Genomic DNA, 23,825 nt, shown 5'->3' on the forward strand with positions numbered 1-23,825 from the left:
CTTTGCTAGCATTGTCTGTATAAGTCTGTAAAAGAGCAAGAGAGAATGACATACCAGTGCTCAGAGTCACACACACATATATACAAAATGTAACTCTTCCTAAACAAACCCTATCCCTTTCAGTCATCTATATTTTGAGAAAGAATAAGAAACACACATTATAGCCAAGGATTTTAAATTTCACCACAAAACTACACTTAAAATAAATCTGTCTTTTTTTTATCCTTGTCATTTGTGATAGAAGTAAGGAAAGTCTGTAAATCTTGATCGACTTCAATTGTACAGAATTTGCAACCACACAGTTCCGGCATTATTTTTTCTGGAACTTTAATATTGGTGTTCCTTTTCAAAGCATTTGAATATAAAATGACAACGAATTGTCTTTTTCTTTTTTCTTTTTCCTCCCTGAAAGTATAAATCATTAACAAAATGGAAAATGTAGAAAGGTCATTATGCAAAATTAATATTCTGTTACGTATATTCTCATATAAATCCATTTTGTAGAAACTGATGAAACACCTGAACTTATACAGAAGTTTTTTGAGAATTATTTTAATCAACATTCATGAGAGAACTAAGAGTTACTTAAATCTATGTTCCTTAGACCATATATTTGCAACTCCTAAGTTGTTATAAGATGTCACATCAGAACTGTGGCACGTGATCATAAAGAAATTCTTCATAATGAAGAAGTCTACCACTGACTTGGCAAAGCAGGAAGTACATACTAGCACCTATCACAGATCCATCCCAGGAGATGAGCAAAGTCCTAAGAAACACAGCCAAACATTTATGCTTGCCTTGCCTGGGTAAAAGTGTTCGTGGGAGTATAACTGAATAAATCAGCTTCCTTATGTTTTTTCAGGCCTAAAATACTCTGTGATTTTTATATTTATTCACTGCATTAATTGAGGTAGCTTGCCAAGTATCAAAGACATAAAACAATAAAATGGCTTTCAAAATTATATGAGTATACAGGTAAAACATTATAGAATGAACATTAAGAACACAGATTAGAAAAAAACTTATTTTAGTCTCACTAGGATCAGTAGGGAGAGAGCAAAAATGTGCTATTATTTCTTCCCAAATGCCAAATTTAGTTCTTGTTAAAGAAGCAAATAGTGGCTTTATGATTCAAACTATTAATATTTATTCTGAGAATTGTGGTTTCTTTCCTACCAAAGTGGCATGACATATAAAATTCCATTTATTTTATTTAAATGCAGAGCCTGAGATTTATACTCCATGAATATTTAATAATTAAATAAAAATAAAAGGCCTCACTTTTTATTATCTCCAACATCAGAAATAAATAAAAAAAGTTTAGAAAATATTCAGGATTACAATTATCTACCTTCTAGCAGTTTTGTAAATTATACCAATCAAATGAGTTTTCAATCCAGGATTAATAACCAACAATAACAAAAACATAAAATAAAAAAAGCACCGTAACAATGACAGCATAGAGCTTTATGAACATTTAATATTTCAGGATTTTTGTTACTTTTAGGGTATGTTCTTATTAGCCTTAGGAGATGCTCCAGTTAATTAAACTTTGTACAAAATTAATTACAATAAATGTGGATATCCTTTTACAGGCTAGCTTCTTAACTACCAGAAACACACCATTTCAGACCAATAAATATGTATTCTCACCTCAGAGTATTTTAAAGACTCCACTGAGAATGATTTACCAGTGCACAGCGCACCCCTTCAAAAATACTTAACTGCCATCTAGTGGCTAAGTAGGTCGACTTCTTTATGGCGTCTTTCAGGCTGTCTATTTACACGGTTCTTACCTCAGCTCTACTATTTCTACTTGTGATCTCGTCTTTCCTTCAGGGCCTTTCTGACACTAGCAGAATCCAGTGCTTTAACCACAAAGCTCAGCTACTGGTCATGCAGGAGGAAGAAGAGACAAGAACTGACACCTTTCTTTAAATTATATTGGGGTCTCAACTTGAAGAACAGAACAGTAACACACAGCCAATAATTTCATATGAAAAAGCATTTAGTCCATTTATCTACTATAGTTATAGAACAACAACAACAAAATCTTAGTGCTCATTAGGCTTTCCATGGAGGAAACCAGACCACTGGAGCATGTTTAACTTGAAGAATAGGTTTTAATACTAAGAAAATGAGAAATATCTCAATAAAATAGAGAAACTTCTGCATAAAATCTGTGTTTCCTGAGCAATTAAAGACCAAGTATACCAGATTTCTGCTTACTGTGTCTTGGAGTTAGGTTTGACAAAGATTAGACTCCATTTTACTGCCCAAGCAAAATGCTCTGCACGTGTACAGTTCCTATGACTCCGTAAGTGTAATATGTTCCAGATTTCTATAATTTCTTGTGCCACAAAAAAAAAATTGCTTTCTCCCTGTACATTTTTGATAATGCATAATTTATTCTTAAAGCTAACAAGAAAACACACTTCACCTACATATGTTTGGTAACTTAAAGCGAAGAAGCCCCAAACTGTAACATTACATATTGAATGTAAAATTATAGTTAAGGCATGACCAATACACAAACCTTGGTAATGTTGGGAAAGATTCAATTTAAAAAAATCTTAAATCCTTTTCTAGCTTTTTGTTTTCTGTGATTGGAATATGCTAGTATGAAGTTGTAGGAAGGTTAAACTGACATTTGTTTTTGAAACAAAATATCTAACTATTCATGACGACAGATCACTAGTTATAGCATTTACTTTGCAAAATGCAATTGGTAGATTTCATTATCATTTGATTCATACGGTAAACTTCTAAGAAGTTTGTTTCATGTGTACTCTTCTCATTAAGGCAATTACATCTCCTGAAAATTCGTACTTTTGTTCAAGAAAGAACACGAAAATTGAAGCTGCATTAAAAAAAAAAAAAAAGCCACAGCATGGGAACTTTTCCCTTGTAAGCAGAAAAAAGTTACTTTCTCCAGTTCCTATTAAGCAAAGTTATTAACCAGTCTCATCTACAGTATCTTTGTCCAGATGAGAGCTTTGTTACATAGAAATAAGAAGATTGCCTATAAAAAAAAATCTCTATTTTATTTGCTGCTGCATAATCACTTCCCTATTTCAGACAAATCTTCTTTGCCTCACCTCGATCTCCAAGAATAATCTTTCTAAACTTTCAGTCACAAGATTTGAGTCACACTCATGCCTCCAAGAAAAAGCTGAGTTGTGACATTTTATAGTAATGTAAAGTAAGAATATTTTCATATTTAAGGTAGACTGCTCATATATTTCTATTAAAGTATATCACAACTCTTTTTCTAATATTATTGTAAAAATCAGAACATCCCGGCAGTTGCTAAGTTATTACCCGAAGGAGTTATAACAATTTGTAGTTAAAGACTAGAGTACAAAAGAGAAAAAAAAAACAACAAACTCCTCCTGAAAGGCAGATAAAGGAATTGTCATCAAAGCATAGCAGTAGTTAGAAATATTTTAAGGGGACAGTCCAAGAGTCAGAGTTACAATGGTTTCAAAGTAGAAACTATTCAACACGGTAAAATGTATCACATAATTTAAGGTTTTTAAAGCTAGAATTGTTTCCCTGTGATATTTTTGGAAAGTGCACCAACAAATTATGCACCATAAATCCATTTTTAGGGCCTAAGAGCTGCCAAGATGCTGTCTGGCTGTTACTACTAGTTTAAGTACATGGCATTTCAAGCAGGAATATAATTTTGGTTGAGGGATACTTTCTGGTAGAAACTAGGTGAACCAGGCAAAAGTAAATAGTTGAACTTGAAATGCTACAAGGATAAGGTTTTTTTTTTGGTTGGCAAATTTTTCCACTGTAAAAGTAGCTTAAATACTCAATGCAAACTGCAATATAACCAAAATGCTAGAAATCAGATCTGAGACAGGAGACCAGACGTCTTCAATAGATGATTACATTACATTAGAATTCATTACATTAGAATTCTGACCTTCAAATACATGTAGTCAGGGCTTGCTTTCTAAACTTCTGCTGAGTAGGCACTTAGCAGAGATGACATGATATAGTTCAGACACATGATTACAGAAATCTAAAATGATTTGGTAATAAGATGTACAGAAGAACAAGAAATTTAGATGACTGTCAAACAGTATGTAAGTTTTTGGTTCTGTGATGTCCCATTACTCAAGCTTAGCCTTTACAATTTATTTTTTTAACCATTATAAGCTTTTTTATTTCCTGTCTGTTACAACTTTACCAAATAAATAAAATAAACCAAACTAAAATTGAGTTAAAATGTAGGGGAAATTGCAATGGTACCACAAAAGATCAGAAGTGCAGAACAGAGAACAACTTGGCTGTTGCACAAAAGTACAGCTGCCCAATTGAAACATCAGGTTTGAAGTTCGAGTTTCTAAATGAGAACATTCAGTTTTTCTCTTCTTCACTGAAGGAGTTCTGTCTAACAAAGATTACATGGTCTTCTCAGAACAAACAGAGAAGACATTGTTGCTCTTCTTTGACAGTTAAAACTAAGACTTGAAACAGCTGCCAGTTTGTCTTATTTTCCCCCTCTGCTCAACAAATTCTGGACTAAAAACAAGTATTCTCCTACAGCCTCTTTTTAAATTGTGATTCTTGTAAATCAGCAGTTTTTGACTGAACAAGAGCAGTCTTAAAACTTTAGAAGATTGAATCAAAAAATACAAAGTTGTGTCTAACATCATAGAAGGAAGTAAATGTTTGAGATATTATTTATATATATAAATAATAACACCTTAGGATGGAAAGTAATGCAGAATCAGTGGAGAAAATAACGGGTGGAGGGGAAGAGGGAGACAAGGCAACATGCACTTTTACTTTGAAAGTCTTTGCAGTGAATTTAATTAACGGATTATTAAGATTAAGTAAGATAAATAATCACCATGTTACACTTTCATTTGTTTCTATCAACCACGTCAAATTATTTTTACACAATGTGGAAAATTCTTTTTGAGAGAAGTGTTAGGGTAGGGAAGAAATTTGAGAGTAAACATAGTTGACCAGTTTCAAATTTTAAGCTATGTCTCCCATTCTTTGTTATTATCTACTTGAATAAGAACAGCCAATGATTGCTTTCTTCAAAAATAAAACTTAAGAACAAACTAGATACAGAATGACACACTAAGTTGCTAGAAGAAACATTTCATAGCATTGTATCACTTTAAACAAAATGTACAAACTATAACAAGAATGAATTTACTGTGGTACAGGATGTATCATCAAACAATGAGAGAAGTTAGTTTTACCATTACATATAAAAAAAAGTATGTTTTCAGTGAAAATATATATACACGTATATTCTCAACTGTTTGAAACAATTCAGAATACTTTCACCCATGTTCATCTTCTAAATTAAGGTTCCTCCACTCTGCTTTTAAATGTAAACCAGAGAATACAAAAAATTTGGAAGCACTTCTTGTCAATGAGGTGATCATGCATACAAGAATGCTTACTGCTGTTATTCACTGATGAATAATAATACAGAATGGAAGAAATTCACATTATTGCTGTGTGAAATGAATAGTGAACAAGAAGGATGGAGACCTCTAACACTAGCAAATGGAATGACTTAATCAGACAACATGATAAGTGACTGGGGTAGGATTAGAAAAAAGCATACCACACAATTTAAGCTTAAGATATTGAAATGTAGGCTATTGTTGTGATATAAATAATGATTTCTAGTCTTTAAATGTTCTTAATTATGGAGAGAGAAGAATTTAGGTAATCAAGTAGAAGAACTCTTCAAATGTTTGGAAAGACTAAAACATACAGATAATAAACACCTCCCCAGCCAGGCTCATAAAATTCCCTGCTTGAACCTAGATTAAATTGGCAAGTTGAGCAAAGACCAGAATGTATGTTATTAAATGTTACTTATTTTCTACCTCAAAAACAAATTCAATTATCAATTTTACAAAGCACAGTCATAAATACAAGGAAGGGCTGTGGCTGACGAGAGCAGATAGATCAGCTATAACCCTCTCTGAAAAAAAAAAAATAATAATAATAAATATATATATATATATATATATATATATATATCATTGCCACTATTATTCATACAAACTTCTGTAGAGTAACTGATATAACCAGACCTTCTTTCACTACTTCTAAGTGATACCATTACTGTTAGGTCTCTGGAACAAAGCATTACTTCTGAATGACAATAATTATTTTAGGCAGGCAGGAACATTTAATCTCTGTCCCTAGATAAATAATGGAGCATATGAGGATTTTGAATGAAAAATTTAGACTGAAAACACGTGTTGAAAATTCATTACATAAGACAGGAACAGCATAAATATCCAAAGTACTACTTTTCCAGCCTTTTAATAGAAAGGCTACTTAGAATGCTTATGTTGGGACCTTACCTGTACCTGCTGAACATCATCTATGTGTTGCTTTTCTGTTGTTAGCACAGTAGATTTCAACTCTGAACCTGAAAAAAACATAGATTATATAAACACACACATAATTCATTGGTCTTCCAAAATGCATATTAAGGCTTTAATGTAAAGAGGATAATTAAGAAAACATAACCATCCTGTTATCTAATTATCCACTTAAAATTAATTCTAAAAGTTGTATACATAAAGTCAGCCTGATCTCATTGTCCACTTTTTTTTTTTGTTAAAATTCAACATTAAATGGTATAATTTTAAAAATATAATACATAAACTTCAATGAACTCCATTTTGAATGTCAAAATCTCTGACTAAAAGAAAAGTAGGTAGTTACAGGTTTATTATCTACTTGCCACCAAAGGTTAAACAATAATTCTCACAATTATTCTTCACATTTAGCCCCATTAAGAAGTATGACATAAAATCACAGAAAAGCTGGTGTTGGTAGAGATCTCAAAGACCATTCCAGTTCAATTGTCCTGCAACAGCCAGGGTTGCCAACCACTAGGTCATTCTGCCCAGGGCTCCATCCAATCCCACCTTTAATTTATTCAGGGATGGGGCCATCCATAACTTATCTGAGCAATATTTTCCAGTGCCCCATGAAATCTCCTCCTAACATCTAATCTACATTTTTTCTCAATTTTTACTTTAAAGCTCTTTTAATAATCTCTTTTTAAGTACTGCTGCAATGAGGTCCCCCCAAAATCTTCTCTTCTGCAAAGGCTGCAAGAACCCATAAGCAGGTTGATTACTATTGGCATCTATGTCATTGACATGGCCCTTCTGATCTGATCTGTCACAAGTTTTGAGATGGCAAGTAGGAGGTAGACAATGATAAAGGTAAAACTCATATTTTAAAAATGCACTTGAAAGACAATTGGCCTTAGTAAAGAAAGTAAATTAGGAGAAATCTCAAAATAATATTATTCCCTCTGTCTGGTACCTCAGTAATGCAAAAAAGCTCTTTATGCTTATTGTGTGCACTACAGAAATTGCTTCCCAGAGCTAAGGGCATTCAAACCGAGGCTATAAAACTAATTTACTATGGGTTCAATTTGGGTTAAAAAACAGCATTAATTTGACTTGCAAGACTTTGATCACATTATCCATTTACACTGAAAGATAAAACAAGAACTCTTCTTTCTTCAATTGTTTTCCATTTCAGAGTAATTAATAAGAATCCTAATGAGCATCAAAACAATTCGCCACTAAATTACCTTATGTATTTATAAACAAACATTACATATAATATATAGAAATAAATACAATTTACAATATAGTTTATAATACTTTAATATTATATAATTATTAATATTATCTTATCTCCACATTTTTTTCCTGGAAAATGGGCATTAAAACAAAACTCCAAACTGAATTTCTTTTCTTAGTTAAAAGTTTTTGTTTATAAACTGTAGTCTCCAATGTTAACATTGTATACAATAAAAATAGAAAGAAAAAAAACCAGCTACTCTTCATATAGAAATCTAAATCCTTATAAAAATCCTGTCCCCTCCACATAGCAAAGGGCAAATATTTAGTCATATATCACGAGAAAAGTGTGAATATTTCAGGATTCACATACAGTATCATTCACCTCCATTTTCTTCCACATGGAAGATATACAAACAATCAAATAAGAAGTTTATTTATTTACCTGAGTTTTATTTGGAACATCTGATTTTTCCTTTTCACTTCATTCATTACTTGGCAAATTTACACCAATAGATAAAACCTCAATAGTTTGAAATAATAATTGAAAGTAAATTGATAACTATTTATGCTCCATTTAGAAATAAATGGTAGCAATACATAATTTCCTTTTCATCTCTAATTCTATTTGCTTAAAGTTTTTGCAGCATATAATAGGGCAGTGACAAAGATAAGGAATAGACAAATACTGTACACATTACATACGTGTAGTAGGAATAATTAAATAGAACAACATAGGATGAAAACAGTGTATAAAATGAAGATATTTGGAAGTCTATACCTACATATTCAAAACATTATCATTATTAAAAAAAGTAAAATCATATATTTCAAAATATTTTTAAATCATTGTTCATCTAGACATTAGAAATTTCAGATTCATTGTATACTTGCACTAGCCTCTGCCATGCTAAAATCTCGAAGTAAAAAAATGAATAAAATACTCCTTTTTTCTTTTTCAAAGTCAGTCACTCTGGCTGCATATCCATTAGCTCAGTCTCCAAGAAAAGCAAACCAAAGAACAAAGCAATGAATTCAGTTACCACATATAGCAGAATTCTTATTGAATACAAATAAAATATAATAGTTAAGTATCATCAATTTTAAAAAAATGGACTATTGTAATAGTTCAGTACTAGACCATCCCACACCCTGAACAGCATCAGTAACATGCATGTATGCATTAATGCTCCCTTGACCAGTAATAGAGTTGCTTTGGTAAAAGGCACTGCATAAACAGAATTATATAGTAACATTGCATTTTTTGTTGGCATCACTTATTTTGCTTGTGAGTGTTGGAGTAAGTGATAGCGATAAAAGAAGTATTGCTATAACAAATAACGCCCATGCGAGGAATATTTTGCTCTTGTTCCAGAAGAAATGATCTCAAAAAAAAAAAAAAAAAAAGGAAATCTGAAATTAACTCCACCCTAATGCTACAAGAAATATAAAGAGATCTGTTGAAACAATTACTTAATTCATCAAATTGAGAAAAAAAAATGGTAGGAAATTGAACAAAGGTCACAACACCTGGTAAAATCTGTGAGTCAGCAGATGCCAGGTGCACATCTTGACTGCTAACAAACATACATTTTTTGCTTTTTTTTTTTAATTAGATTCATGCTAACTAACTATTTGTGATGCTAATCCAAGATATTCTAAATCAGAACTGTTAGAAGTTAATATTTTAACTTTGTAACTTGGATTCAAAAAGGCAGCAGTTCCCCCCATGCCATATATACATTTTGTCTGTATCCAAGAAGTATACCTGCTTCTTGAACTTGTCTTTGTTCTTCATCCGGAGGTTTGGGTGGGGGCCACACAGATGGAATTCTCCTTGGAAAGCTTCCTTCAATGTAATCTGATGAATGTGTAGGTTGGCTAACTGCAGCCCAAGTATAAAGCTGGTCTTGCTGTGGTTAATAAAAAAAGGAAAAAAAATTGAGGAATTCATATATAAAGACAATATCAAAATATCAAAGCATGCTTCCAACATAAAGAGTTCATTATCCATCCCTATATCAAGGAAGGTTTCTTTTTATATTCTCTCTCTCATGCAAAAACTTCAACATTAATACATAAAACATTAATCTATATTGAAAGAACTGAATATTCTGATTTTGAAATAACATCTATTAACAATAGAAGAACTAAACTTACTTATCTACAAACACAAAAAGAGGCTAGGATACAGTTCAGCATTTTTAGAGCATGCAAGGAACCCCAACATCTTTTCTTTGAGAGACAGAAGTTTCTCTCCAGCATGACAATATTACTTTAAACAGGGCATGTTTACATTTCTGAAAGGAAAAAATACTTCAATTCATAATCTATATTTTATATCATGTTTGCAAATGAAAAAGAGAAGCTGAGTGTTCTTACGATCCTTTTAGTATAAACTCAACTGAAATATTTACTCCCTACAACTCTGATAATGTTTTTATTATTCACATTTCTGTATTCATAGAGACAAAGATAAAAAGGTGAGTTTTAGAAGCGAATTAAAGTGTTCTTAGTCATCTGATGTCAGATTCGAACACATTTTTCAGTATCTTTGAATTTTATCCATTTAGTCTGGAATTACACAAAATATGATCCCTCTTTCGTGCTCTTCTCTTAGTCCAGTATTGGCAATCTCTTTTGGTGCATATTTCATTCTCAATATTAAACTTTTTTTATTTTATTTTACGTAGATCCTAATCAAATACTGAAGATGGACACAAGGGAAGAAGAAAACCCATGTAACTTCTATTTCTACTCCATGTGACTTAGCTTCTATTTCATTGAAAATAAGTTGCGATAAGAGTGGTAAAACTTTATTCTGTTCCAAACAACTTACTTAGAACAGGCAAATGCAGGTTATAAAGGAAAAAGTCTGCTGCAAATATAGTGGAAAACAGCTTATTAGATCTTGCCAGCATTAAAAACATTATAAGAATCCAGACTCATAAACAGGCCCTGAATAAAGATAAAAATAAAAGGATAAAAATCCTTATACAAAATTACATCAGATTCTCTTCTTAGACTTTTAAGTGAAGAAAGCATTATTGGCTATCTTTTTCTCACTTGCTATCCAAACAGGCATGGTTAATGCAATTTTTTCAGTAACTTGGTACTTTCCATTCATCCAGTTAATACCATTTTTTGCTTTTTAAAAGATAAACATTTCCAGGCATCAGTCTAAATTACAGTAACATGGGAGTAGGAGAAAGAGAGAGAGGGATACCTGTGGATACTGAATAAAGAAAATGAAGTGGTGATAAATATTGCTATTTATCTTTTCTATCCCATCCAAATCCCAAAAACTGAGGAAAATATTTCTGAAACATACTGAAAAAAAAATATTGTTGCTCATTGTATTGCTCAAAGTTGGAAACCTTACATGGTCCAAGGAACAAGGAGAACAATCTTTGCAGAGGGTTAACTAAGTAATCACAGTCAGTTTTCACTTGGATTATATGTAGGGTTATACAGAAATGAAAGAAAATGACAATAGATTGTTGATTATATTGACATAAGCAGAGGACAAACTATTCCCAGGCATGGTATTTCAGTATCTTGAAAGATACAGTGCAACCATTTAACAAATAAACGTCAAAGAAAAATTAAGCTTCCTGACTTAAAAAAAAAAAAAAAAAAAAAAAGAAAAGAAAATCAAAAGCCACAACACATCTCACAATAATGTTACAATTAGAATATATTGTCAGAGTAACACCACATGAAGTACCTGTGTTCCTGCTGCTATAATTTACAGCATATAAATTATGAACATTTAAGTCATCACACAGCTCCATCTTATACTCCTAAACCTTGGTAAGTATAGAAGAAATATATATTTTTATTGATGTTGTTTTGCTTGTTTGGAATTTTTCATTTTCTATTTGATGCAAAGAAAGATGAGGGATAGTTTATAACGTAATAGATATTTACAAAGATGCATGTCCGTTTGTAAAAATTTCTGGTTACAATCTAAAGACATCACTGTTATATAATAAAGATATCAATACCATCTGGTTACAAATTACATGCAAAATTAAGACAATTTTGGATATGAAAACTCCTTATCACAGAAAAGTAATCTGAAAAGCTTGCCAAGTTCATGTTCTATATACTGCACATAGCAAGAGAAGAAATAAACCTATATTCACTTTCACGGCCTCCAAGAGAAATCATTTGAATGTCCTAATTCTTAATCACTCCAGATTACACCCAAATTCTCTTCATCTTTAGTCCCTTCATAGTTAATATTTTCATTGCTTTTTTTTTCCCAAAAGAGATAATGGTACAAATTTGCATGATTATGGGAAAATTTTGGTAAAGGTTACATGCAGTCAATTCTATGATGTTGAATTACTTTTCAAACAAAATAAATAAAAAAAATCCAAATAAACTATCCACGTTTTCCTTTGCCATTAATAAATTTACCATAGGGATACATGACACCACTGACTTACATCTCCAGCTTCTTGTGTAATATTTCCACTTCAAATACTGTTTTTGCTATATAACATTAAAAGCATAGCAAATTAATTCTCTTACCGTGATCAAGTGTGGAATACATCTAGAATTTCCACTTTGTCTTGCTCCATCTCTACTATAAAGAGTATGAATCACTGCTTTTGGATAAAAAATAATAGTCCTTCCACTGAGTCTTATTTATTTGGACTCGTTTCTGGACATAGAGAGCTTCAAGCTCTCTGAGTCCAGTGCACTAAATATTATGTCAAGTAGAGAATTCGGGTTGTCACACATCCTTACACAGCATTTTCCACTGGTTCTTAGAACTGCAGAGCATTTGCACGAGTGAGTGAAACTGACTACAGGATCTGATGATATCTAATCAATAGACATTTTACCATTTATAGTAGATTGTGTTGAGAATAGAGCTGTACTCAGGTCTGAAGATTAACTCACTCTCTTCCCATAGCTCAGAAAGTTTTCTAAGCTAAGAATTCCATGGGGCTTGCTTGTTCCCAGTCATACGCAAATGTTTGTACTTTAGACAGCACTATATTCCTTACTGCAGATGGAAGGGAAATATCCCCATTCAGAAAGTTCAACTGTTCTTATTACACTAAGTACAGAATTGCCTTTTCCCACTGCATGTAAATAGTTAATCGGACAAGCAAGGTTTTAGTTTGAGAAATTAGAGCCAATCCACCTCAAAATGCTCTTATCAGCTGGAGACAGCTTTATTTTAAGCAGCTCTTAAAATAAAGAAATCAATAATATCAAGAAAAGGGGTTTACTTTTTGATGAGAGATTCAGCAGCAAAGCTTCATCTAACTACTGTCAAAAAGTGCAGTATTAAACGCAGCACTCAGCTTCTATTACCTTCGGCTGTATTAGTAAACACAAATGCCTTGCAAGGCTGAAAATCAGCAAGTCAGTCAGAATATTGTAATATATGGCTGAAGTAGCATTCTACTAAATTTGTGACTGAGTACTTCAGTTGTTTAACCAATCTCCTTCTGATTTGCAAATAGAAGAAACTTATTGATGGTTCAAACTTGGATACAAGAATGAAACATTAACAAAGGGATAAGAAAGGCCAATAGAGCCAATAGCCATGGTTAGGGCTACCACAGGAAAAGAAATCAGTTTGGGATTTCAACATCTATTATTTAATTCCAGAGTCATTCTCTTGGTCTTCCTGTTACACAATAATTTTCTGGATTTAGTGTAGCTTGATAGAATGAACTCATACATTTAACTGATTCTCTCACAATGAAATTGAATAGCCTGAAGATCTATTCTCCTTACACATGAGACTCAAACTTCCACATGGAAGACCATATCCCAGAACCACTGGCTTATCAGCTGTTACTTAGACTGCCTAGCTATGATACTTTCTCATTCACTTTCTCAGGAACTTGTAAGATGCAAGGAGAAGCTTCATCATAACATTAATACAGTTCTGTGGTTAGTCTGATTCTGAGAAATATGAATTTTCCAGAGGAAGCTATTTAACCAGAGAATTCCTTTCACCTCAATTTTGTTTGCATTTATATATTTATTTATATATTACCACTTTAAAAACTCGCCCTTGAAATTACATGAAAAATGCACCAATGCCGAATGTAACAAACATTTAAGAAAAAAATGCAATTAATATTAAAAAAAACAAAGCAGGAAAGCAGCATAATCATTTCAATGAACATCCAACAGTTTTCATGTTAATACTCTTAGGAGCACTCACAGTTGTTTACCACAAAAGACAAAGTGTCACAACATATGATTGGGCAGCAGAAAAGGAAGAGGAGTTAGAAGGGGTTTAATTTAGCCAAACTCAACTGTCATGGTAACTACACAACAAAGATTAAGGCAGCAAATTAACAAATAGTCTTCTCTGTTTTATGCCAGAATTTGTATTTGTTTATTTAAGAAGTGTTAGTCACCCCTGATATTTATTTTTTTTTCCTGCGTTCAGAAGCAAAACACAAGACTACTTGGAAAGTTTGTCAGAAAAAAGCATAAAACTGCTACAGAGGGAAAAATGCCCATAGGTTAGGAGTCCACAGTATATACTTGAATGTATGGAATAGGAATTCAATATTAAGAACTAAATGTCTAAACTACTAGTAATTTCAACAACTGGACTGAATGCAGACAAGTGCCAAGTACAGTCAGAATTTTCTTAATAACAGTGAGACTAAATATAGTTGCTTTGCTTTAATAGGAGAATGTCAGCTTTTATTGGTATTCAGTTTCAGTTCTAATGCAAATGTGCACATTTTGTAGACTTTACTGATAGTTGTCCAAATACAGCCATGTTCTAGCTCCTGTTGTACATCATTAATAGACAAATTAAATAGGGGGGTAAGACCTCTATTGAAAGTTGTGATTCTACTAATGTCTGCAGAAATTGCCTGGGATACATTCATGCTAAAGATGAACTGTTTAGCCAGCTGAATCTTATTCTGAGCTCTAATAAAATGATATAATAAGTTAACACGCAAAAAAAGATAAAGATTACTTACATCTGCACCATAAAAGTATGTTATTTAATAATTTCACCACAGTCATTGGGACCGACAGTGTTCCACAAAGTATTAATTTCTTACATTTCAGTTAGAGGGTATATTTGATTTTCATTTGATTCCTTAGGAACACTTTTGAACAAGTCATAACTGTTAAAGAGGAGGAAATTGAGCAAGTAAACAAAGCTACAGTAACTTAAAAAAAATAATAATTATTATTATTTGAAGAACATCCTTTGAACAGGTTTTCCTTAATCCTTCTAAAAGTTTGGCATTCACTAAATTGATCTATTTTTAAAAAATCTATACTTTTTAATTTATTTCATAAACCAGCAGAATGACATGCAGTAAAGAGAATGTGTCAAGTAAGAAGTCATAACACCCAAAAGCCACTAACTAGCAGACACTCTAAGGGGTACAAAACTACCAAAGAGACAGTCACATTTCTAGAGAATTAATCTGCCATTGTACATTTACTTATTCTTGATTATTATAAAATAAGTAGGTAGAAAATGTTGAAGTGAAAGCTTTCAGTGCTGCTCAACAGCAAAAGTCTTAAAAATCTCAATTTGTCTGCTTCTGTTAGTTTTAGAGCTTTACTTAAGTTTTATTTTTTGGACTAATCTTTTATTCCGGACATCTATAAGACTTTTTTTTTTTTTTCAAAGAAATAACTCACAAAATGGGTCATGATAGGACAAAATATATATTATAGTAGTTCTCAAGTTTCTACTATTTGGGCTACAACTTGAAATTTAACAAAAAGATCACCAATATTTCAAGAGCATATGATTTCTTACCATCATTATAATCCATCCCTAAGCTGACCAGATAATAAATCTTTCCGGATAAATCCTCAGCAAAAATTTCACAAGAGCTGCTAGCCATCTGACAATTCATGCTTTCACTGAGTATTCTTTAGTACTTTATATTTACCGTATACTAACAAACGAGGGAGCATCAATTCCTGAAAGCATAACCCACAGTAGATATACAAAAAAGGCAAGAGTTGTGAAAGCTGTCTTTACTCTTAATGTACTGTCAAGTATAAGTCAGTGTGGAAAAGAAATAAAACAGAATCCAATGAGAAAAGTAAAGGTTGTTATTTAATGAGATGAGGCAGTGCCCCACATTAAAGTCTTGAATATCCCAAGAGAAAGAAAAAAACAACAAAAACAGTTCTCTGCTGTATTGCTTGCAACGCAGGCAGAGGTTGGGATATTTTCAGAATGGGGAGAACTAAAGGTGGCCACTAAACATGGATAATCAAAAAAGATGAGAATATAATCATTGTATAACTGCAAACATTTCATGCCAGAAGAAAGTTCTGCATTAGCCATGTTAAATTAAAAATGACTTCTAAATAATCTGTTTACATTTATCTCAGGCCATGAACAATCAATCTCAGAGTGAGCAAAACTTACTGAATTATTTTCTTAAACTGTAACCTCTTAAAAAAATAAAAATAAAAAAGAAGTCTGTGGGACCGCATTAAGCAAAAGAGGAATAGTGGATTCTATTCAACATGAAAAAATAATACCCCAAAGAAAACAAGCTAAGTGGAGACTCAGAAATATACGTGACCAGTCACAAAAGGAAAAAAGAAGAGATCCAAAGAAGGATTTCAGTGGGGAAAAAAAACGTTGGCAATTCAGCAAAAAAGCATGCTGAAGGAGTGATCTAAGAAACTTTATAAGAACCAGACTAAGGCAAAAATGAAAACAGTCCCACGAGTAACCTTAGGAATATTCCTATATCCCACGAGTATTCCTTAGGAATAAGCAATCATGAGAGCTGGATGTAGCAGGGAGGTAGGACAGTGAGGAGGTAGATAAATGTGGCTCTGACCAGGACAGGGATACTGGAGTTTTGCTGATGGCAGTTTCAGCTGAGCAAACAGGACACTGGCTAAACTGGAGGTGATCCAGTGTGGAACTGGATGCAATTCCTGTTAAGCAGAACATCTGATGAACTCAGATGAAGGAAGAGTATTGGAGTGCTCCCAGTTCTGGGGTAAAGTCAAAGACAATGCATCTCCTAATTCTAAATAGGTTAGCCTTAAGCAGTGTTTAAAATTTCACCTAACTCCTCTGTCAATGGCTGGATTGTCAAACTAAAAGCCTGTTTGTTTGGCTTTTTTTTTTTTTTTTTTTTGAGGGGGGGGGGGAAAGGGATAGAAAACGAGGGTGTGATTTTTTTTCAGTAAATATTACAATCAAAGCTCTAAAGAAGAGGAGGTGAACTAAATATTTGCTAAAATGAGAACTGAAGATATAGCTAAAATTGTTTTAAACAAGTTGATGTAACATTTCGCAGTAACCTCATGGTACGTAACCATAAGAAACTTTCAAATAGAGTGTGTAAATCTCCCTTGTTATACTAACGTTATAGTCATACTCCATTTTCATTTTTTTCTTCAACTAATGCCTTCTCCCAAAAAAGAAATCCTATAGTTTGAAATACTTTCAAATTAAAATAAATAAATAATAATGATAATTCAATGGTGCTATAGGGATTTTGTCAAACATCTCAGTGACATGAGACAGCTTGTTTTAATAGTATATCCAGACATTTATTCTTCACATCCCCTTTATCATACATATTACATATTACCCGTCATCAAGATGAAAAATATTAAAAACTTTACAAATACTCAAGTTCTCTTGTATCCATGCCAATCATTTGTTAACCATATTTAAGCAAGCTCTATCTTTATGTATAACATAGAGAGATCTGAAAAAACTCTGGTTATATTCAGCCGAATAATTTGGTGCACAGACTGATGAAAGCAAAAATGCTAATAGGAAAGATCATCATAATAACTTCCCTTTAAAGCTTCAATTGCAATATCATACAATATAATTAAATTATAACATTGAATTCATTATCAAAGGGGAAGGAACAATGTGTAAAGCAACGTCTACACCACTATCCCTCCTAATGTTCTGTAACTGTATGCAAATGTCACCAATAACCGCACTGTGTCCAGATAGCCCAAAGACAGAGATAACAATATGGTTGCAGTGCCAGTAAATTTGTACTGACTCTTGCTTGATTTTCTATCCAAAGCCTTTTTGGAGGGGGGTGGGGGAATAAAACTGCCTGTGCGAGATATGTAATTTGAGTCCATTTATGATGTGCTGTCTTTGTTTTGCTTTAGTTGGTTTATGTATTTGTTTATTTTTTTGTGAGACAGCTATTAGATTTAAATATTGGTAGTCCTATAGAGGATCTGGATGCATAGAAACACTTAATTGAAAAGATACTGAAAATCAAACAAACAAACAAAAAAACGAAGATACAGGGCAACAGCACACACTAAGATATGAGTTACAACACCAAGAATCCAAGTAGGCTTAAGTACGTACAAAAATGTATGTATGTGAGATCAAGGAGTTGGCTGGTCATTTTTAGAAGGGTAATTTTCATTAAAAAGGCTAACCTTCTCCAGACTGGCTGTCTCTCTCAGGCAGTCATAAGGTACTGATAAATTATGTCCTTCTTGGAAAAACAGACAGAAGAAAACTTTTCCAGTACTTACATCAAAAGTGGGTGTACTTTGCTGGGCATTCTGATTACATGGTTCTCTGAAGCAATCGGTGAATGGAAGTAAGAGACCCAATGCAATAATACGAGAACACAGTTTTTCTGCTTCTTCTTGCGGTGCATTTTCCTGCTGGCTGAAGAGCTTTTCCAGCAGAGTTCGTCCTGCCAATGTGATGACACAAATCAATAAGAATTTGTTGCTATCTATGGAGTACAAAGCTGAAAGCATTTTCAATGCTTATTGAAAATCTTACCAAATAAAAGAAAAAGATTATATAAAAAAGAATTGTAGAGAAAAACACCTGATAATAAAACTTAATACATATTTGTTTATCTGATCATTTGGTCTGATCTGTAGCCTGATGTGTTGGGATGTTCAAGATAAGGTACATTCAGCTGGCTGAACTCTAGAGCAGGAAAAGCACAAGTTGTTATTGAAGAATCGAATTCCTATTTATATTATACAATTACATTTTTTCCTGATGGAAAAAAGAAAATGAAGTTACCAAGAATTGAAATACTTTTTTCCAAGAGTGTCACACAAGGTTATTATGGAATCAAGTCTCCCAGCTCTTGGAATCAGTCTTTGTTTTTTTGAATTGAAGTTATCTTAGACTTCAAGAAATTGTGCTTCATTTCTGTGAAGAAAATCTCTAAAGAATAACAACAGCAGTGACAACAAAAAGAAAAATTGATAACTACTCAGCTTAAAATGATATTTAATACAGCTCCAACAGTGAGTTCCAAGATAAAATGCAGCGCCACAAACAGCAATACAGACTTTAGAGAAGTAAAACTTTCCAAGAATCAGAAAAGAGATCCAGTCCTGTCACAGGGCTGGATTTCACGATCAAAGTTTTTTTGGATCATGATCAAAGGGTTTTCATTGCTCTCACCAGACCACAAAGGGAGAGCATATAATGTAAAGCATGTTAGAGGAGACAATGCAAGAGGTCTGAAAGATCTTCATGCTCTGTAGACATAGCCAAAAAGAGATGTAAAATAAAGTCAGTAATATATGCAAGCTGCAGTACAATTGACATTGTAATTATACTAAATTACTTGATTAAGCTCTAAAATGTCAGGAGATGCCAATGTTCAGATTTACAGAATATAAAAAAATAGTTGAAATAGACCTACTGGAAGAGGCAGAGGGACTAATAAGGTTAATCACATGCTTTAGTATGAATTAGCTGTGAAACAAATTTGTACCTAAATCAGTTTCTATAGTCTGCTTTTTCCACTTACTCATTGGAAGACAAAGTTATTTTCCAGAAAAAAAAATCATTACATTAATAATCCAATTTGGTGTTATTTTAAAAACCTACAACAACAACAAAACTATTTTTCATGTAAAAAAAATGTAAAAAGATACTCGTTCAAATTATTTTATTCAAATGTAAAATTTTCAAGGCTTTTTGAACATAAAAGATTTTTTTAAAAAACATCTGGATGTGATTTCTAAAAGATATTGACATTCAGCCCAAAGTTTCTGTATTGAATTCAGCCTAAAATAAGCAATAAAGTATAACATCAGAAGTTATTTCTAAGATTTTCCTCTCCACATCTAAAGACCTGATAAATCTCAATTATTAGTCCAAGTTCCCTAGCCTTTTATTAAGCACACTGTAGTAAGCCAGGCAAAAGAAACACAGGTTTTATTATTTTGTTATGTTCTGATCAACTTGCTGATTACTTTGCCTCTGTTCCTTTGGTTTCATTACCTATCAAGCGATACCATAACCGCTTATTGAACATACACCTCTGTTCATTTATCTAATGACTCTGGAGTTTTAATGACTGTGCTGTCTTTGGCTGAAGAAGATCTTTACTGGCTGATATGCATTATGATTTTTAACGATTCACAAAAAAGTTGCAGCAATGCACAGCTATTCGCAGCATTAAGGGAGACAATATTATGAAGTCATGGAAATGAAACACAGACAGGGAGCTACCTGCTGACCTTTTGGGGATTTTTTTATTAATTTTCTCTGAGGCTGTACATGCTAATACCTAGTGGTGCTGTAAAAACTAAACAGTATTTTGTTTCTACAGAATCACAATCAAGAGAGAGCAGTAAAGTGGTTAAAGAACTAGCTGCTTCAATATTGCTGAACTAAATTAATTCTATTATCTTTAAATATTGACACATACAACAAGTTTTAGAAAAAAAATTATATCTGTAGTGTGGCATCAAATTGGCACCAATATGCAGCATTTCAGGAGCAAAACTCATGATACTATAAATCTTATAGTGCTAACTGAAGTTCAACAACATGAAAAGTCATCTAGGTAAATGAGACTACAAGTAATAAAATTGAACAGGGAAGCCAATACTATACATTTAACTGAAATACACTGAACACTGCACATTTCTTCATGACATGATAAATACTCAAAATTCATGTATAGCATTATACAATCTGACTCGATTTTTTTTCCAAACATTTCAACACCTAAAGAATCTTGTTGTGTTTAAAAGAGTCTTTTGGATGTGCAGAAGCACACGTTCCCCCACTCCACATACTTCTGCTTTAAGCTACCGAATAGGAATAATGTCTGTAAATTACAAGGCAGGAAATGAGGCCCTTTTTTTTTTTTCCCTTAATCTATCCACTCATCCTCTAATCTCATTCTTGCTCATCATCAAATACTTTGTTACTTGTTCAGAATCTTAGTTGCTATTTACTCAATTTAATTTGTATACTAGTTATATATTGCTGCCTTTTAATGACTTTCAAGAGCAGTATTCTGACAAAATGCAAAAAAAAAAAACCACCAAAAAAACACAGCTGAAGTTCATTTCCTGTACATTACTCTGCATTACTTATGCTATTTTATCCATCTGTACCTGAAGTGTTCTCTGCAGTGTGTTATCTGCCTTTGAATATGTAAGGTAGTAAAACATTTACTGATACTAGCTAATACTTCTTAATTTTGAAGAATCAATCATTTAAGTCCAGAAAACCTGAGTATTACTAAACTGTCCTTTGCAACAGATACACATTGAATGAAAAAAAAAAAAGTAATCAAGACAAAGGTAATAATGTCTTGATAAATGCATGTTCTAACACTATGTGTGCTCCTTGCTTTGTTATGGAAACCTGAGGACAGCAATAGAAATTTAAATTCCAATAAATATATTTAGCCAGCTCTTTTAGCACATTTTATCAAGAGCAAACTGAAACATGTTCAGTTTTCAGTGAATAAATAGCTTCTCCCTGAACAGCTGTAAAAAAATCCCTGTATCAACATTATAACATAATGATTTTAGAGTACTTAATGAGCAATATATTTAAAACAATGTCAAACTACTGATTTTTTTGCATCTAAATAGATAGAGCTTACTATCAAATGAATGGTTATTTCAAGTATCAGAAAAAACTCTCTCATCAAAAAAATAGAAAGCCAAAGTTACAAAACCACAACATTTTACCTCAAAAGGAGGTGAGGAGACAAGCTCTACTGAAAGACATCATTTTAGAACTTCAGAATGCTGTTTTCACAAAGCAACTTCATCCATGCTAAAAAACGTCCCTGCAGTACAGCAGTTCCAGACAGGGATATTTACAGGATGTAAAAAAACCCAGGAAGTTTTATACAACCAGGACACATAGAAGCCACCTCCCACCAGTAAGTTCTCTCCTTGTAAACCTTGTATTTATTCCTCCTCTTTTCAGGTAAAAGCTATAGTTGTCACTGCTGCAGAAGAATTGCAGCTCTGAAGTCCTTCAAAGTCCTCCACAGCCCACGGACGGTGGTGGGCTCCCCTGCCTTGCTGCCATTTTACACTAAGTGCTTCTTCAGTTATGTCAAAGCAACTGTATGCAATATGCTCGTAAAACAGCAGTCACATTTATGATTTTGATACATAGAAGACAAAGATTGTATTTGTTTTGAAGTTACAGTAAGCTGCCTTCTTCAACACCAGACTTCAAAAAACAGCTTTGTTTAGAACTGGAATTTGTTTGATAGCACCCAATCTACACTATACACATTTGGAAATAATTCAAATTAAAATTACATTTTGACAACTTGCATAAAATTGAAAACACCAACTCTATAAAGTTAATCCCTCAATCCTTTAAACAATAAAATTTAAAAAAGAAAAGTTACAGCTGTATTTAAGGCATAAATTATGTTCCAGTCAATTTCAATAGCAATTTTTTTTTCAATACTTTCTCAATAGGTAAAGATTTTTTCCACCTCCATGTTATCTACTTCTTCATTTTATAGCCATTAGGATGAAGCACTCTGATCTTGCCAGCTCATTTGTAACTTTAGAGTTTCTCCCCCTATCACCAAGAATTAAAATACCATCTAAACAGCAACTGGAAACAATTGTAGAACATGTAAGTCATTCACTAGAGAATAAAAACTCACAAGTCTACGATAGTTTCCTTTCATGCTGTCTCAATTTCTCAAAAGATACATATATTTGCAGTTCTTGAATGTTCATTTTCAACTTAAGATTTATTGAAGGTTTATCTACTGGGCACGAGCCCAGACACAATCAGAGTCTCCTTTGCTTTCGAGAGGTGTCTGTGTATAGATTACTCCTCCTTACGTATGGCAGCAACTGCTACTGTCAGTAGTGATAATCTGGACTGCTTTGTCTGCTGTGACCTTGTTTGAGTCACTTTGGATGGGAGAGGATGCCTATTTTAGTAAGAAATGCATTCAGTCTTTCTATTACAGTTATTTTATATTCCAGGGCAACATTTTCATCTTAAGCAGATACAAAGGAACAACACTTTCCTGAGATAAAGGTTTACCTTAGACTGGACCGTGTATCGGACTGCTGAACATTGTTCACTGAGCATGTTCAATGCAGTCCATGGAGAGACAATGGCAAATTCCAGCTAAATCAATTCACATTATAGCTTTATTTCTGTTCAGCCTACTTAGAAGACCAACCTTTCAAAGAGCAGTAAAATCCTTAAGAGATAGCAATACCATAAGCATGTTGTCGTAGGCTTTGGAATTATTCATTTATTGAGAGAGAGAGAGGGATGGATGGAGAAGATGAACAGAAGAGAGAAACAGTAGCAACCATTACAGTAGTCACAGACATTAAAAAAAACAACCAAACAAAAACAACCAAACAAAAAAAAAACCACATGCAGTGATGTACTGTACCACACCAGTGTTTGCAGTATTTCTCCGAGAAGATTGTTATGACTTCATATTTATCTTTAAAGATGTGGTTCTTATCCTTATGCTGCATTTGCAAAAGCCTGAGAGCACAGCTGCCAGTGGGTAAAGTTGAGCCTGATGACCACATTGAGTTATAATCAAAAAGCTTTCATTTCTGCCAGTCTCCTGTGACAATTACACCTCATTTCCACCATTAGCAGCAGCAGCAGCAGCAAACTTTAACCAGTAGAGGCCGGAGGCAGACTTTCCACTTTGATCTCTCCCAGCGAGAAGTATGACTGCAGCATAACAAACCCTGAAAGCCCTACTCAGATTCATGCCATGGATGACTCATACGCATACTGCTTACATCTTCAAGAACTGAAATCAGTTTGCATTTTTTTTTCCTTCCTCCCTCTCTAAATTCAGTGATATCATAAATGCTCACATAGAAAAGGTCTTTCATAAGCTTGAAGCAAAATACTGCAAAACAAAAGCTTGCTGATCAGTGCCTAACATAGAGCCACCACACTTCATTCTCAACTCTTTGCTATTC

At 33.1% G+C, this 23,825-nt stretch overlaps 1 protein-coding gene across 2 annotated transcripts in view; it reads right to left on the reverse strand.

The window, feature by feature from the left end:
* The window catches only part of FMN2 (formin 2), a 134,135-nt gene that overhangs the window by 97,970 nt on the left and 12,340 nt on the right, over positions 1-23,825 (reverse strand). For both annotated transcript variants that reach the window (XM_065729833.1, XM_065729825.1), the window contains exons 2-4: positions 18,129-18,295; positions 9,376-9,520; positions 6,363-6,430 (exon numbers count right to left, since the gene is read on the reverse strand). In XM_065729833.1, coding sequence (XP_065585905.1) covers positions 6,363-6,430; positions 9,376-9,520; positions 18,129-18,295 — 380 coding nt within the window. The remainder of the gene's footprint in view (positions 1-6,362; positions 6,431-9,375; positions 9,521-18,128; positions 18,296-23,825) is intronic.

Source organism: Cyrtonyx montezumae, unplaced genomic scaffold (assembly GCF_038088225.1).
Source record: "Cyrtonyx montezumae isolate F1298 unplaced genomic scaffold, pur_monq_1.0 scaffold_0, whole genome shotgun sequence".
NCBI lineage: Eukaryota > Metazoa > Chordata > Aves > Galliformes > Odontophoridae > Cyrtonyx > Cyrtonyx montezumae.